Here is a 15,230-nt window from a genome sequence, read left to right on the forward strand (position 1 = left end):
CTTGGCTTGGGTGCTGAGCACAGGAAAAACGAGAAAACCGGCAGGTGGGGCGGAGCACTGTACGGAGTATGGAGTACGGATACGCTAGGCAGTACATACTATTAGTATGTACTTAGGCATCTCGTGTCCAAGTCTACAGGAGAGTTGGAAGCATGATATCACGCTTGTCCCAGATGAACTTCCAGTACAAGAACCACCTTGTCTTTAATTACTATCTGCATCTTCTCCCCAAGGCGAAGGAAGCACCAGACTTTTACATAGGAGGAGGGCAGCGGTTCGCGAGAAGGCCCCACCACACCCTTCACATGCTCCAAGTCCGGGGCCTAAAGCCAGTCTGGGGAAGCTTGGAGGACTTGGCCAATGGCATGCGGCGCAAATGCAATCCCCTGGGTCCCTGGTTGCCTGGGTTCAGCTACCCCGGCCCTCTCCGTCTCCCAGGGCCAGCTGTGCGAGTCTGAGCCGAGGCAACTGGGCTCATTCCGCAAGGGTCACCCGCCCAACCAAGGCCGCCGTGCCGTCTGGTCATCAGCATCGTCTTCATCCTCCACGGTGTCTGTCTGTCTCGTGGACTAACCCCCTTTCCCACCCCTCTCTACCTCTTGTAGTTTCTTCCGTCTCACTGACCTGCCCTCCTCCTCCTCTACCTCCTGATTTCTCTTCTCCCAACATCCTCTCCCTGGGCTCTCGACACCCGAGTATCTCGTCTCACAAACTCACCACGACCGTCACAATGGGCTCCGTGGCCGCACCAAAGACTTTTACCCGCGAACAGGTCAAGAAGGAGGGCAACACTGAGGATCAGGTACTCTTCATCATAGACAGCAAAGTCTACGATGTCTCCGACTTCCTCGATGCCCACCCTGGAGGCGAGGCTGTGCTGCGCCAGGTCGCCGGCACTGATGCCACAGAGGCTTTCTACAATCTCCACCGCCACGAGGTCTTGACTGGCAAGTATGCCGAGCTGGCCGTGGGTACAATCCAAGGCGAGAAGCCAAAGATAGTCAACCCGGGCCCTGGAGAGCTCTCCAAGGTCCCTTATGCCGAGCCGCTTTGGTTGTCTGAGCCTTTCAAGAACCCCTATTACAATGACAGTCATCGAAGGCTGCAGAAGGCCATCAGGAAGTTTACCGATCTCTATGTCACTCCTGAGGCTCAGGCAAAGGAGAAGGATGGCACGTATATCAGCCAAGAGCTCATCGATCGCATGTCCAAGGAAGGGGTCCTCCACATGCGACTTGGGCCAGGCAAGCATCTTGAATCTGCCCCCTCGCTCCTAGGTGGTGCCGTGAAGCCGGAAGAGTTTGACTACTTCCATGACCTCATCATTGGCCAGGAGATGACCCGGGCATCAGCTAGAGGTTTCCAGGACGGAAACATGGCAGGGATGACTATCGGGCTGACAGCCGTCCTGAACTTTGCCAATGATGAGGTCTTTAAGAAGAAGATTGCCGATGAGGTGTTCAGTGGCAAGAAGAAGATCTGCCTGGCAATTACAGAGGCTTTTGCCGGCAGTGATGTTGCCCGCCTGAGGACAACTGCCAAGAAGACACCTGACGGCAAGCACTACATTGTGAACGGAACCAAGAAGTGGATCACCAATGGCGTGTTCAGCGATTACTTTGTCACCGGAGTGCAGACCGATAAGGGCCTGAGCGTGCTGCTCATCGAGAGGGGCGAGGGTGTCGAGACCAAGCTGATCAAGACAAGCTACTCCACTGCTGCCGGGACCACCTACATTACATTTGACAATGTCAAGGTTCCGGTAGAGAACCTCCTTGGCAAGGAGAACCAGGGTATATATGTGATCCTCAGCAACTTCAACCACGAGAGATGGACCATGTGCTGTAAGTCTTGCCGGTTTTTGGGGGGGGTTTTTTTTTTTGGGGGGGGGGGGGGGTTGTCGTCACGCAAAAGCCCAAAGTTAATCATGCCTCTATAGGTGGTACTGTCCGATACTCCCGGATTATCGTTGAAGAGAGTCTCAAGTGGGCACACCAGAGATTGGTGTTTGGCAAGCGGCTCATCGACCAGCCGGTCATCCGCCTCAAGCTGGCCAAGATGATTGCCCTGGTTGAGGCTCACCAGTCGTGGCTGGAAACCATTACCTACCAAATGTGCAACATGCCTTACTCTCAACAGTCCAAGTTCCTTGGTGGGCCCATTGGCTTGCTCAAGATGAGCTGTACTCGCATGGCCCATGAAATTGCGGATGAATCAGTACAGATCTGGGGTGGGCGAGGGCTGACACAATCAGGTATGGGCTTCAAGGTTGAGAATTTTAATAAGGGATACAAGTTCGATGCCATTCTCGGAGGAGCAGAGGAAGTATTGGGCGACTTGGGTGTTCGACAGGCCATGGTAAGCACAACTCCTGTCCCCATACTAATCCTGGTCTTTCATGTCTTTGGAGTGACCGAGAATGACACACTTTAAGCTACAAAGAAGGTGACTAATGATCTGACAGAAATTCATGCCAAACGAGAAGTTGTAACTTGTCAGCTAAGTATAGCTTGCACGTTACACGAGTATTGCACAGATCTGGACTGGGAAAGGGGCAGCAAAGGAGTGTTCAAGCCTGCTGATGTTGGCAGCGAGAAAGGCACTTGGTGGCATTGGTGCATATACTGAATATTCAAGATCTCATTCAATGTGATTTGAGGTTGGTGAATGAACTATCAATTATTTTATGCCTGCTAGAGATCTGATCTATCACTGCAAGGCAAGCCTGAACCTAGAGCCATCTGGTGAACAAACGACAAGAGCTGCCAACCGCTGGTTGCTGACTCAGCGTGACCGGGTGGTGGGACAAGGCCGTCATTCTGCCCCGCCAAACTTTTGTACTACTAGGCACTACGGATGGCTTGACTCACACCTTCAGAACAGTGCTCAGAAGCTGGCCTTGCTTTTTCTGCACGACACCATATCAACCAAATTGTGTGAGAGAGAGACACACAGAGAGAGAGAAAGATACAGTCGGCTTGCGGTGTGAAAAACCCTCCCTCTAAGATCAGCCCCGCCCTCCTACGCCAGATAATCACGCAAAGCCCCTCCACCCGCCTGTAGCAAGCTTGCGGCCATGGCGGCTCAGCAGAAATCCCCGAACCTCGACAAGTTCCTCAAGTCGCTTAAGGGGCGGCCGCTGGATGCTTCGATTGAGTCGTTGATATCGTGAGTACTTGGCAGGTCCGGCACTCCCTCAAACACTTGGCTGACAAGCGCCTACCCTCCTGCAGCCTGCTCAAGCGAAGACAAATCACCGGTGCCGAGCAATGTGCCATCGCAACAGCCCACATCCTCCTCCATGTTGTGGCAAAATCAAAATGGAACAATGTCGGACAGCTCCTTGACCGAGTCCAGCGAGTCGGCCGGCAACTGGTCCTCGCACGGCCCCAAGAGCTGGTGATTGGAAACGTCGTGCGCCGGGTCTTGGGTCTCATCCGCGACGAGGCCGAGGAGGACCGCGGTGGGAATGGCGACGACTCGATGTCTGACATCTCAGCCCTGCCTGGCGACGAGGCGAATCCAATCTCTGCAGATGCCTCGCCTCCGTCTCGACCACCTCCTCGCATAGGCATGCTCACTTCAACCAGCTCCTTCCACGTCCCGCAGTCCATGTTCAACCTGCTCGCCAACTCGCCCAAGCTGGACAGGAGCTCGGCAGGATCGCCCTTTGGACGGGGCTCTGGGACTTCCACGCCCATGTCACACGCCCAAGTCGCCAACAACTCGGCTCTCCGCTCCGAGGTCATCGATGGCATTGACGAGATCAAGGATGAGATCAGCCAGGTGGACGACCAGATTGCAACCTTCGCCGAGGTCCAAATACATCCGGGGCAGCACGTCTTGGTCTACAAGCCAAGTCCAACCGTTGAGAGATTTCTGATCGCAGCCGCAAAGAGGAGGAAGTTCACTGTGTTCATCGCCGGCGCAACAATCCCCAAGGCGTCCGAAGACCCGCCATACGCGGCGTTGCGCAAGCAGCTGGGCAAATTCGGCGTGAAAACAATCACCATCGCGGGGAGCGGCACCATGGCGTACATGGCAAGTATCAACGTCGTAATCCTCGATGCTCAGGCCGTGACCGCGAATGGCTCAGTCATCGCCGTCGGAGGCGCTGCTGTGGTCGCAAGGGCCGCTCGTGAGTACAACAAGACAGTAATCGTTCTGGGCGGTGTGTTTAAGCTCTGCCCCGAGGATGAGCCAGACCTGGATGCACTCGTCCAGGCTGGTAGCCCAATAGACCTGGTCGGCTACGACGGCCACATGGTCGACGTTGACGTCGAGGACACAAGCTCCGAGTACATTGTTCCGGAGCGGGTGGACATCTACATCACAAACCTGTAAGTATCCGATCGGTATAGGATTGCGCTCACTGCAGCTCGGCTGACAATCCACCCAGGGGACCACATTCTCGAGATCATCTGCAAGGTGTTGTCGCTGATCACTATAAAATCGAAGACGTGAATTTCCTGTCCCAATGACATCAGAAACCACGAGACAAGACATCAAAAGGTACGGGTTGCAGCTTGGACGCGACAGCTTTACAAAGCGTGCTGCAGTTTTCGAGCATTCTTATTGGCTTGAATGTGGAACACGCGCGGCGTTGGAAGCCGAGAGAATTCTCTAGAGTCTCTAAAGGTTCTCCTGCAACCTCGTTCAACAAGCCTTGAGAGCCTCGAGTGCTGCCTTGTGGGGCCGCGTCAGCTCGGATTTAGCATGCAGGTGGTTGTGGTAGGAGTCATAATCGGGGTGGGGAAAGCCAAGAACCATTGGAGAGGTGTGGCGCGGGAGAACCGCCCACTCAGCCCACTCCTTGGTGTAAGACGGCCTAAATTCCTCCTGAACGGCCTCCGCCAACACAGGGGCCACCCATACTCGCATGCCCGCAACTGCAGGGTTATTCAGTGAGCTTATCGAGACTTCATGGAGTCCCTACACGAGTCGGTGCCGAGGAACGACAGGATGGGGCATGCCATCCGAGTTGGTCAAAGGCTGTGTGACGGCGCAGACATAGACCACTGGGTACTTAGACAGCCGCGGGGCAGAGAGCATCTGGCTGCAGTAGTAGTTGAAGAGAGGACGACCCCTCCAAGCTGAGTTGTCATTCCACGCCATGAACATCAAGACTAATTCCTTCAACGTTCCTGAATCACCAGTTTCCCATCAGTCTTCAAGTGACCTCGTGCAAACCCCCATCTTGTTCTCTCTTCATCTTGCCACATCGACTCTTGCATCCGCACCCTGAGACCGCCCCAGGGGATAATCTTTACCCTTACCTACACCAGCACGCAACACCATTACGAATCCAAGATGACGTCGCATCTGGACGACGCGCCAGACATTCCCCCGCCTCCATATTCTGAGACGGACATATATTCCAATCCAGACTCTCATGGGCACTCTCCAATGCCCTCTCAATCCCAGACTCTGCCGGCGCATCGTCGTACACCGTCTCACAATAATTCCAACAGCGTGCCCGTGATGGATGATGCCTCGTCAGCCGCATCTACGAGCGAGGTGATTTACACGCCCCCGCTGAGTCCTAGCAGCCCACAGTCTCAGTCCTATGATACAGGCGACAACAACTTCCTCAGTCCAAGCCATCCAGAACAGCAGCAGAACACTGTGTCTGTTTCATCAGAACACCTGACCAGCGCATCGGCAGAAGCTTACTTCGAGTCAAGACTAGTGCCGGCTTTGCCTGGCGGTGACGAGCAGCAGGTTACGCATACCATCGTCGTCAAGGCCGACAGCTCACCGGAAGACTTCCCCTACCGTCATGACTGGGCCAGACATGACGTCAAGGAGGAGGACTGGCAGACGTTCCTCAACTACCTGTTTCCGAATCACGCGGCGCAGCTCAACGACGCCGTAATTGACCGGAAGCTCAGGTCAGAGGGCATGGACACGGAATCCACGCGCAGCAACAAGAGCGAGAAAAGCGGCACGGCTGCTCTTGTCGAAGAGAGGACGCCTGTGGAAGCCCAGTTGGATCAGATCCGCACACCTGACCTGCAACAGAGACAGGACATCGATCACACGGTGCGGGAGTGGAACGATGGCTTCTTTGGTCCTCGTGGGCTGCTCATCGAGATTGGCGAGAGTGCAACGCCGGGTGAGAATTACCGCGTGCCAGGTGCCTGGGACCAGTCTTTCAACAACGACAGCCCCAGCCTCTCGCGCTCTGGCAACTCACGTTATCACCATACTGGTCCATACGGGCCTCCCCGCCAGCCGGACAATACCGGCCGCAGCAGGCGATTCCCTAAAGGTCTCAATATTCCTGGTGTTTCCATCGACTCCAACAGTCTGTCCATTGGCAGTAGCTTTGTTGCCAATCCGAATGGTGTGAGGATCGGTGGAGTTGTAATGGACAACAATGGTGTAAGAATTGGCGGACGAGACCTTTTTGGGGGTGGAAGCACGACGGGTCAATCAGCTGCTCCACTTGTGGCAGTCCCGTACCAGGCCCCGGCGCCTCCGGTGCCTCGAGGTTATTCTCATGACCAGCAGGCATACCATGCGCGGATGCCACCTCCGCCACCTGGTTTCCCCACCCCTTACCTAGCTCCTGGGCACGGCGCCCATGATCACGACGAATGCCCCGACGAGAACACCGAAGCTCGTACCCGGCACCCTGCCCATCATCATGATCGGCACCATGAACATGGACATGGGCGCGGGCGTGGGCGCCCTGTTGGACGCTACAGAAGCGGCGCGTCCCACCGCCACCGGTCACGGTCGAGCTCTTCCTCGACATCAAGCAGCAGCAGCAGCTCTTCGTCTTCCTCTGGCTATGAATCCGATGCGCTGTCGGTCGGCTCGCTCCCCGACTACGACGAGCTTGCGGACAGCCAGCTTCCGGTCACAAAGACCTATCTGGAGGAGTGGCTCTCACAGCCCGATAATCTCGTCACCCACGAGACGGTCAAGGAAGCCAGGGAGGAAATCAAAGCCGCCCGGAGGACCGCACCGCAAGACATCAGCGACCCCTTGGCACGGGACGCCATGCGCCAGCAGGTGCGAGGCATGATGAGCCAGTGGAGGGTCTTGAAGAGGGAGCAACGGGCCATGAGGAGACAGCGCAAGAAGGACAGGAGGGCTCGTCGCAGGTCTGAGAAGAAGGCGCGTCGGCAGGCGAGGCGCGAGAGGAAGCGGGCCAGGCGTGAGGCTAGACGGGAGGATAGACATGCGAGGCGTGAGTCCGGGGGTGGCAGAGGCGGCCGGCGTCGCGACCATGGGCATGACCACGACGATGCTGGCCACCACTGCTCGCACAGTGGCCACGGAAGACCAGGCCCGTTCGGAGGCAGAGGTGGCCCTCTCGGCCTCGGCGGTCGGGACTTCCCTGGCACGGGCTTCGGCCCTGGTGCCCGCCAGCGACGTGGCGGAGGTCCTCATGGACCTTTCCAGACTGGGCCGTTGCCGTGCGCGGGGCCCGGCGGTGCTTTCCCGACCGTTGGCCCGGGCAACTGGGGAGAAGGATTCTCGCGCAACATGGCAGATTGGTCTCGACGGATGGGCGAATGGAGCCGCGACTTCTCTGCGCCGCGCCCCGGTGGACCTCCAGCGGACCAGCCAAGGTTTCCCGGATCCTGGCCTGCCGAGGCGGAGGACCACCCACAGGACAAGAAACGCGGAGGCCGGGATGAAGAGCAGGATGCCGGGATCCAGCCCAAGCACGACGCCGTGGGACCACATGGTGTCTCGTCGGCGATGTACAGTTCCCTCGAGACAAAGAGAAGAGTACTACAGGGCAAGAGGGACGCCCTGGAGAACTTTCCTGGCGATTCCCACGGCGAAGACAGCCAGTCCCACAAGGGCGGTGCGCCATCGCTTGTCGGCATACTTGCTGAGATTGAGGAACTCGAGAGATCCGTGGCCAAGCTCGGTCTGGAAGCAGATGAACAGTTCGCAAAGGAGCTGGCCGCTCTCGAGGAGTAGGGGCTTAACTGGCTAGTTCTCTTTCTTGGACATGTGTGAGGAGGAGGAAATGGGGCTCATTGCTCTCCAACAAATCACCGGATTGTTATTCCACGTATCACCTCAAACCAGCCATATACCGAGTGTTAATGGTCAATTTTGTCTAACCTTTTCGTCTATTCCAACTCCTGGTTGCGCCGCCCATGCTTTCTGGGTGCCGCTACCGCTCTGGACGGGCAAGCCTTAGTCGTAGTCCTGCCAAGCTCACTCAAATGCGACGCCGAAGATGCAGGCGCTCGGCTCCTTCATATTCCATTTGTAACGAGCAACCGCCCAGCCCAAGGGCCCGCGTCGGTCCTCGTGGACGAGGTGCGCGCGCGATAGCCCGCAGACGAGCAGCTCTCATGTGACAGGTCTCTCTCTGCTCATGAGCCCTGCTTGCTCTCAACCCTCTCCACCAGCTCACCCACGCCCAGGCCCCTGCCGACCTTGACCTTCCTCTTCTCGTCCTTGGCGCTGTCCGCGCTGGCACCATTCTTGGGCTTCTTGGAGGAGTCCTTGCCGCCCTTCCTGTTGGGGTCGCTGCCGACGTCGCCGACGGGCTCGCCCTCGTCCAGCTCCTCCGAGTCCGACGACTCCCGCTCCTCGCGCAGCTGGTCCCGGATGGCGGACAGGTCGAGCTTCATGCCGAAGGCGTCCTCGCCGTCAGCGTAGTACTTGGGCTCGGTCTTCTCGCGCTGGAAGCCGAGGGTCTTCTCGTACAGGTGGATGGCGGCCTGGTTGGACTCGCGCACGTGCAGGGAGACGTAGTGCGCGCCGAAAGTCTCGACCATTGCGAGCTCTGTTATTTTTCTTTCTTGTCAGCACAAGCGGTTCCCCGGATCGTGTGTGCGTGTACGCCGCGCGGCCGGTGGCGCTCCGGTGCCGTCAGGGGCTGGCAGACGTACGGCTCTGTCGCATCAACTTCTCGGCGATCCCAAGCTTCCTGTGGGTGCGCATGACAGACAGGCTGGTGATGTGGCCGTGCTGGACGCCATCCGTGGGCTCCTCTTCCATCTTGGCCAGGACGTACCCGACGATCTTGGGGTAGTCATAGGGTGTCTTCTTGGGGCGGGCGGCATCGACGGCGACGAAGCTAAGCTGGGGCCATGACAGGGCGTGGTAGAGGTAGTATTTGAGGAAGTAGTTCTCGGGCAGGTTCTCGAGGTTGGCGTGTTGAATCAGAGGCAGGTCTGATGGCTGGAGGAGGCGGATATCCATGGCGGGCGGCAAAATGCTGGGCGGGTAGCCTTGATTTTATGCAAGAGGTTGAGTGAGGGCCCGGAGTTGTCTGCAGCGCGGTGTCGCAAGTGGCATATGTGGACTATCTCGGCGTGGAATTTGACTGCACGGCTGAGGCCCGTCGAAAAGTACATGCCGTAATCGCGTGGAGGGGCCCACGAGCTGCAAGGTAGAGGTACCTGGGTACCTTGGTATGGTACCTGGGTACTTGGGTCCCGGCAGACGGGGCATTCTGAGCCGACTGGCGCGCATCTCTAGCGGGGTGGGTGGGACAGAGTGACCCTGGAGGACGGCCCCAGAGGCCTGGACAGCGGGGAAATTGGGGGAAGCAGGCCAAACTCACCTCGGTCAAGCGGGACATAGCACACCTGCTTGAGTGTTTTGGGGCAGCTCTAGTCGGGATTACGGGCGGAAGAACTTGCTGGGGAGGGAGCAGAGGTCACGATGGGGGCAGCATAGAGGTCTAATTTCGGTATTATTCTCCTTCACAGTCCCGCTCCCATGCCGACTTCTCGTAGGTATATCTACCTCTCAAGACTGAATCCCACCGCGGCTCCCTGATGCCCTGTATACCCTCGGGAGAAAGGCACGTTGAAGGTGACTAACCGCGCCATATATATACACTCATATATATATATATATATATATATATTTGCACATACCAAGCAAGGTATACACACACACACACACACACACATACACATATACACATTTACTGGAGCACTTGCTCCTCAGCCTCAGTGCATCCATCCCACGACAGTCGTTCGGAGTCTTCAAGATGGCCAGTAGGGTGTTGGCAGGAAAGGTGGGAATAGTAACAGGTGCCTCGAGAAGTATGCCCGCGCCGTCCAGGCCCCGGGGCCAGGAGCTCATGGCTGACACTGGCGCGCAGGCATCGGGGCAGCCATTGCCGAGAACCTTGCCTCGAAAGGATGCAACTTGGTGCTCAACTACACGTCCAAGTCATCGACAGCGCTCACAAAAGAGCTCTCCAAGAAGCTCGAGGGCAAGTACGGGATCCAGACGGTCGGCGTGCAGGCAGACCTGGGCACGCCGCAGGGCCCGCTGGCGCTGGTCGAGGCTACCAAGAAGCACTTTTCGTCGTCGCCGCCGACGGCCGCGGCCAAGCAGGACTACAAGTTCCAGGTGGACATCATCGTCAACAACGCGGGCGTGGCCAAGAACGGCAAGCTGGCCGACATCAAGATCGAGGACTTTGACCTCACGTACAGGGTGAATGTGCTGGGGCCGCTGCTGCTGATGCAGGCCGCGGCGCAGTACCTGCCCCGGGACCGCTCCGGGCGCATCGTCAACCTGGCGTCCATCAGCTCCGACTGCGGCTTCCTGGGGCAGTCGGTCTACGGCGGGTCCAAGGCCGCCATCGAGGCCATGACCCGGGTGTGGGCGCGTGAGCTGAGCGAGCGGGCAACCGTCAACGCCATCAACCCAGGCCCCGTCGAGGGCCCGATGTAAGCAGGCACAGGCACGCCTTTCCCACGCATGTCACGGCGGGTGGCTGACACACAACTACTACAACAACAACAGGTACGCGGCCAACAGCGCCGAGTTCAAGGCCGCCATCAAGGGGTGGATCGAGCATGCGCCGCTGATGAGGGCGCGCGAGGGCATCGACGCCCCGGAGGTGGTGGAGGCGGCCAGGGCAGAGGGCGGCCGGCCGGCCTACACCTCCGAGATCGCCGGCATCGTGGGCATGCTGTGCACGCCGGACGCCGCATGGTGCACGGGGCAGGTTGTCTGTGCCAACGGCGGCCTGCTCATGAAGTAGAAGTAGACAGGTAGACAGGTAGAGAGGTACCTAGGTACCAAGTAGGTAGCGAAATGCCGCCGGGACCCGACCCGACCCGGCCCCGAGTCCGAGTCCGGCCACTAGCGGCGGGATCCGTCCCAACATTGAACCTGACTGACCATGCAATGATATAACAAATCCTCTCCCGCAACTCGCCCCATCTCAAGACCCCCCAACTCATTTGAACCTTGTCTTTCCAGGCCGTCAGACAACATGGCCGCCAACGATGCCTTCGATGACCTGCTCAACCTGGAGGAGCAGTTCTACTCAGAGGGCTACCAGCAGGGCGTGGCAGACGGCGACCGCGCGGGGCGCATCGAGGGCCGCGCCTTTGGCATGGAGAAGGGCTTCGAGAAGTTTGTCGAGGCGGGCAGGCTGCACGGCAGGTCCATCGTCTGGGCCAACAGGTTGCCGCGGGCTCAACAGCAGGACTGCAGGCAGCAGGCGCTTCCTGTCCTGGGTGGCGGCGGCGCGAGGCTGGAGAAGAACATCGTCATGCTGCACGCGCTCGTCGAGCCTGATACCCTGTCCACGGAGAACTCGGACGGTGCTGTTAATGATTTTGACGACCGGGTCAAGAGGGCCCAGGGCAAGGCGAGGGTCATCGAGAGGCATGTCGGGGAGGATGCCAGCCTTGATGCTGCCGCTGCGCCCAACGACGACAGTCTTGCCAAGGCTACTACCACTGGTGGCAACCAGGCCTCGCCGCCGGCTGGTTCGACGTCCAAGGAAGCCGTGAGCTTTTGAGGACTGCAACACCGCGCGGCGGATGCACGCAAGGGACTCAAAGAGATCCCCAACATCCCCCACCGCCTCCTCCTACTCTGCTCGAGACTGTCCACGGAGACTTGTTTACTGTCTGGAAGTGGGGTGTGCGACGCAATGGCAGTGCCGCCCCAGCCTTTGTGAGTGGAAACACCAAACACCAGATCCACACACCCTGGCTGGGTTGTAATTACTAACGGCAGTATTCCAGCCACGGGAAAAGGCCTGGTGGCAATCACAGATTGTCTAGGTGTGCAGGGTGTGCTGGGTCGACAACTTCTCCACCAGGCACGCACGAGGTAGCAGCAAGTCCACAGCGGCACGCTTGTCTCACACACTGCCCATAGGCGCACTGTTCACTTCTGGGTTCGGATGTAGATTACATGACAGCCCGGCTTACATGTCATCAGGCGTTGAAGAGAAGCCTCGAGACACGGCAGTCGAGGTTGACATGACACGTTACTTCTCTGATTGAATGTCTATGCCATTCATCTGATCCGCCAGTGTTAAAATAAATTGGTACATTGCCCAAGCCTCCGACCCGTGGCCCATCGACAGAGCCTAGTGGAAGGTCCGGCAAGGGTATTTCGCAGGGTAGGCCTGATCCTCTGTGACTTCCCACGGGTGCACATCCCAGGAGCCCTTCTTTAAGCTCTGCCCGCTGAGCAGCGGGGGCATGCCGTCCACGAGCAGGTCCTTTGCCGCCTCGGCGCCCTTCTCCTCAAAGACCTTGGCGAGGCCCTTCTCCTGGCCCTCGGCCTCGGCCGCCACGATCGCCTTGCTGCCCTCCTCGCCGATCAGCTCGACCTTGGGGTTCGCGGCGTTGCCGACCGTCAGCAGGGCGACGGTGTCGGCCTGGTTGACGACGGACAGGCGGGGGTAGTTGCGGCGGACGTCGCGCTTCCAGTACGGGTTGTCGGCGATGTCGCCGGCGGGCCGGGTGACCGGGTCGTCGTAGGTCAGAGGGTCTTGGCCACCAGGTGTGGGCCAGCGGAAGTGTGGGTTGAGGGGCACACCATTGGAGCGCTCGGGATCGATTGCAAGCGAGCGGCGGATGCGCTCCCAGATGCCGGCGGATTGGAGGGTTTGTTTCTGTTGAGGGCCAAGGGGGCCGCGTCGGTCAGTCCGCGGTGTGCATGGGCGAGGGCAAACTGGGAGGGAAAGGTTGAGCGGCGTCAGCACGGTCGACTTACTGACGAAAGCTTCATGGCACCGCCTGCGGCGACTTTCGCTACAGCCTTGGAGGCCATGATGCAGGCGTTGTATGAGACGTGGGTGGGTGTCCGCGGGGAGGGGGGGTTGTGGAAATGTCGAGGCGCAAGTCGGCCTCGGAAGGAGAGGGCGTCACAACCAAAGCGAGCAGAGGCGGCTCTCAATTGAGCGGGACGGGATTGGCTGGAAGGCGGCCGGCATGGTCCGTGGTTTAGCCGGGCGGCCGTCGCTGGTATGTATGTACCTCCGTACCTCCGCATGTACGCTACAGTATGGCCATCCCCACCGTCCAACCTATGCTCGCCGATGAGTAGGTACCTACATACCTAGGTAGGTAGGTAGGTATTTACCAGGTACGGCTCATCGCTCTGACATGGCCCGTCCTGCCCCAGCTGCCCGTCCTACCACCAAAGGCCAAGGTAGCCAGCCATGCAGACAAGGTGCGAGAGATGCACATTTGACCACGTCCTGCAGCCTTAGCACGGACTGGCTTGGGGTCTCCTTTTGGGCAACCTGTCTCGGATGAAACTCTCGGATGCGGGCTTCGCCCATCAGTGTCATGGGCTTGATGGGCGGCTGCGCTGTCTACGGATACGGAGTACTAGCGGCAACGGGCAGACATGTGCAGTGACAAGGGTGCTGGCTGCTCAGTGCGCAGTGCGCAGTTGCAGCAGCAGGACAAGAAAACAAGGGAAAGGAAGGGAAAGGCGAGGGCTGGGCTGGGCCCTTTTAGCCTCGGAACCGTGGAGTCGACTGAGCCTTAACAGCGCTCGGAGGACAAGCTGGGCCAGATGGGCGATTCAGGGGAGCCCGAACTCTCGGAGGGCTGATAGTGTGAGAGCTTCCCCCATGCCGCCGGCCTGATTGGTCGAAGCTCGTGCAAGACGACATCCCATCCTACCTCGTCCTCCTTATATTGACCTCCCATCCCGTCCCCGTCCCCGTCCCCGTCCCCAGCTCCATCCTGGCCCAGCGCCTCTCCCTCTCCCCTCTCCCCTCTGCCCTCTGTTTGTTCTTGTTTTGATTCCTGCCCGTCCGTCCCAGCTCCATCCACGGCCCTCGTCGCCCCTCGTCGCCCAATCGCCTGCACGGCACTTGGTTGTTTCACCATTTCTCCGCAGATTGTACGTCCCTGGCCGCCCACGAGAGCTCCGGTCGTCATCTCACTCTGTGTCCGATGACTCTTGATGGTCGTCAAGGTCGGATCCGCAACTAACAGCCCTCCCAAGTGCCCCCGGGGCCCCCCAGGCGCCAAACATGCCCGTTGAACTACGCAAGCGCAAGGCTCCAGCTCCGCCCCCGGAGCCGCCGGCCAAGAAGCCCTCCAAGGTGGCCAAAGCTGCCGCCAAGGTCAAGGAGGCTGTCAAGGGCAAGACTGAGCCCAAGTCCAAGGCCAATGGCGCTGAAGCAGCCAAGGCGTCCGCCCCTGCCAAGAAGCCCGAGGTTGGCGACACCATCGACCTGGCTTCATTCGGCGGCGATGTGGCCACCAACGACGGCGAGACTACAACATTGGCCCAGCTGGTCGACAAGTCGGGCTCTGGTGTCGTGCTCTTCACCTACCCCAAGGCTTCCACACCGGGCTGCACAAATCAGGCCTGTCTGTTCCGTGACTCGTATGAGCCGCTCACTGCCGGCGGTCTTGCCATCTACGGGCTCTCCAGGGACTCGCCCAAGAGCAACACGACCTTCAAGGAGAAGCAGAAGCTGCCATACCCTCTCCTGTGCGACCCCAGTGCGAGCCTCATCGGTGCCATTGGCATGAAGAAAGCTCCCAGCGGTACTCAGAGGGGCGTCTTTGCGGTGGACAAGAAGGGCAAGGTGCTGCTGGCCGAGCCCGGCGGACCAGCCGCAACAGTCGATGCCGTGAAGAAGCTTGTCGAGTCCGAGTCTGCTAACGGGGCTGCTGCCGAGGAACAGGCGGAGAAGGACAAGGATGAAAAGACCAACGGTTCGGCAGCCGAGGAGGCCAAAGCCGAGGGGACTGAAGAGAAGAAGGAGGACTAGGTTGTGCCGGATTCTGTAAAATGCCGGGATCATGCCGGCGTGTGATGGCCCGTGGGGATGGCATCGGTTGGGTATTTCAACGAGACAGACAGCGTGACTGCTTGCGGCGATGGCATCTTTATTGTGTGTTGATTTCGAGAGGAGAGCACCAGTGATGAGTAATTATTTTGTTCTCTGAAAGATTCTGTGGAGTAAGAGTGAGCATCGCAACGGGGAGTCCGAGATCGCTTGCCAT

At 58.7% G+C, this 15,230-nt stretch overlaps 8 protein-coding genes across 8 annotated transcripts; 6 read left to right on the forward strand and 2 right to left on the reverse strand.

The window, feature by feature from the left end:
- Positions 1-174: 174 nt before the first annotated feature.
- Positions 175-2,698, forward strand: KVR01_001663 (uncharacterized protein). The gene is made up of 3 exons (XM_044792149.1): positions 175-1,844; positions 1,940-2,358; positions 2,465-2,698. The coding sequence occupies exons 1-3, from the start codon at positions 377-379 to the stop codon at positions 2,489-2,491; spliced, it is 1,914 nt and encodes a 637-aa protein (XP_044649618.1). The 5' UTR covers positions 175-376; the 3' UTR covers positions 2,492-2,698.
- Positions 2,699-3,076: 378 nt separating this feature from the next.
- Positions 3,077-4,481, forward strand: KVR01_001073 (translation initiation factor eIF2B subunit beta; the record flags this gene model as incomplete). Its single annotated transcript, XM_044788419.1, has 3 exons — positions 3,077-3,168; positions 3,234-4,340; positions 4,400-4,481. 3 exons carry the CDS (start codon positions 3,077-3,079, stop codon positions 4,479-4,481), a joined length of 1,281 nt encoding a protein of 426 aa, XP_044649028.1.
- A 1,420-nt stretch (positions 4,482-5,901) lies between these two features.
- Positions 5,902-7,944, forward strand: KVR01_001670 (uncharacterized protein; the record flags this gene model as incomplete). The annotated part of the gene is made up of 3 exons (XM_044794834.1): positions 5,902-6,384; positions 6,859-7,158; positions 7,615-7,944. 3 exons carry the CDS (start codon positions 5,902-5,904, stop codon positions 7,942-7,944), a joined length of 1,113 nt encoding a protein of 370 aa, XP_044649625.1.
- Positions 7,945-8,348: 404 nt separating this feature from the next.
- Positions 8,349-9,183, reverse strand: KVR01_001824 (peptide alpha-N-acetyltransferase complex A subunit ARD1; the record flags this gene model as incomplete). The annotated part of the gene is made up of 2 exons (XM_044781356.1): positions 8,349-8,764; positions 8,871-9,183. 2 exons carry the CDS (start codon positions 9,181-9,183, stop codon positions 8,349-8,351), a joined length of 729 nt encoding a protein of 242 aa, XP_044649779.1.
- A 303-nt stretch (positions 9,184-9,486) lies between these two features.
- On the forward strand, positions 9,487-11,159 carry KVR01_001380 (uncharacterized protein). The gene is made up of 3 exons (XM_044784740.1): positions 9,487-10,037; positions 10,097-10,673; positions 10,750-11,159. The coding sequence occupies exons 1-3, from the start codon at positions 9,983-9,985 to the stop codon at positions 10,988-10,990; spliced, it is 873 nt and encodes a 290-aa protein (XP_044649335.1). The 5' UTR covers positions 9,487-9,982; the 3' UTR covers positions 10,991-11,159.
- A 65-nt stretch (positions 11,160-11,224) lies between these two features.
- On the forward strand, positions 11,225-11,758 carry KVR01_001494 (ribosome biosynthesis protein LTO1; the record flags this gene model as incomplete). Its single annotated transcript, XM_044785953.1, has 1 exon — positions 11,225-11,758. The coding sequence occupies one exon, from the start codon at positions 11,225-11,227 to the stop codon at positions 11,756-11,758; it is 534 nt and encodes a 177-aa protein (XP_044649449.1).
- Positions 11,759-12,337: 579 nt separating this feature from the next.
- On the reverse strand, positions 12,338-13,026 carry KVR01_001280 (uncharacterized protein; the record flags this gene model as incomplete). The annotated part of the gene is made up of 2 exons (XM_044791737.1): positions 12,338-12,868; positions 12,970-13,026. The coding sequence occupies 2 exons, from the start codon at positions 13,024-13,026 to the stop codon at positions 12,338-12,340; spliced, it is 588 nt and encodes a 195-aa protein (XP_044649235.1).
- Positions 13,027-13,292: 266 nt separating this feature from the next.
- Positions 13,293-15,175, forward strand: KVR01_001379 (uncharacterized protein). The gene is made up of 2 exons (XM_044790065.1): positions 13,293-14,112; positions 14,218-15,175. Exon 2 carries the CDS (start codon positions 14,246-14,248, stop codon positions 14,993-14,995), a length of 750 nt encoding a protein of 249 aa, XP_044649334.1. The 5' UTR covers positions 13,293-14,112; positions 14,218-14,245; the 3' UTR covers positions 14,996-15,175.
- Positions 15,176-15,230: the final 55 nt, after the last annotated feature.

Source organism: Diaporthe batatas (assembly GCF_019321695.1).
Source record: "Diaporthe batatas strain CRI 302-4 chromosome Unknown Contig00002, whole genome shotgun sequence".
Classification (NCBI taxonomy): Eukaryota; Fungi; Ascomycota; class Sordariomycetes; order Diaporthales; family Diaporthaceae; genus Diaporthe; species Diaporthe batatas.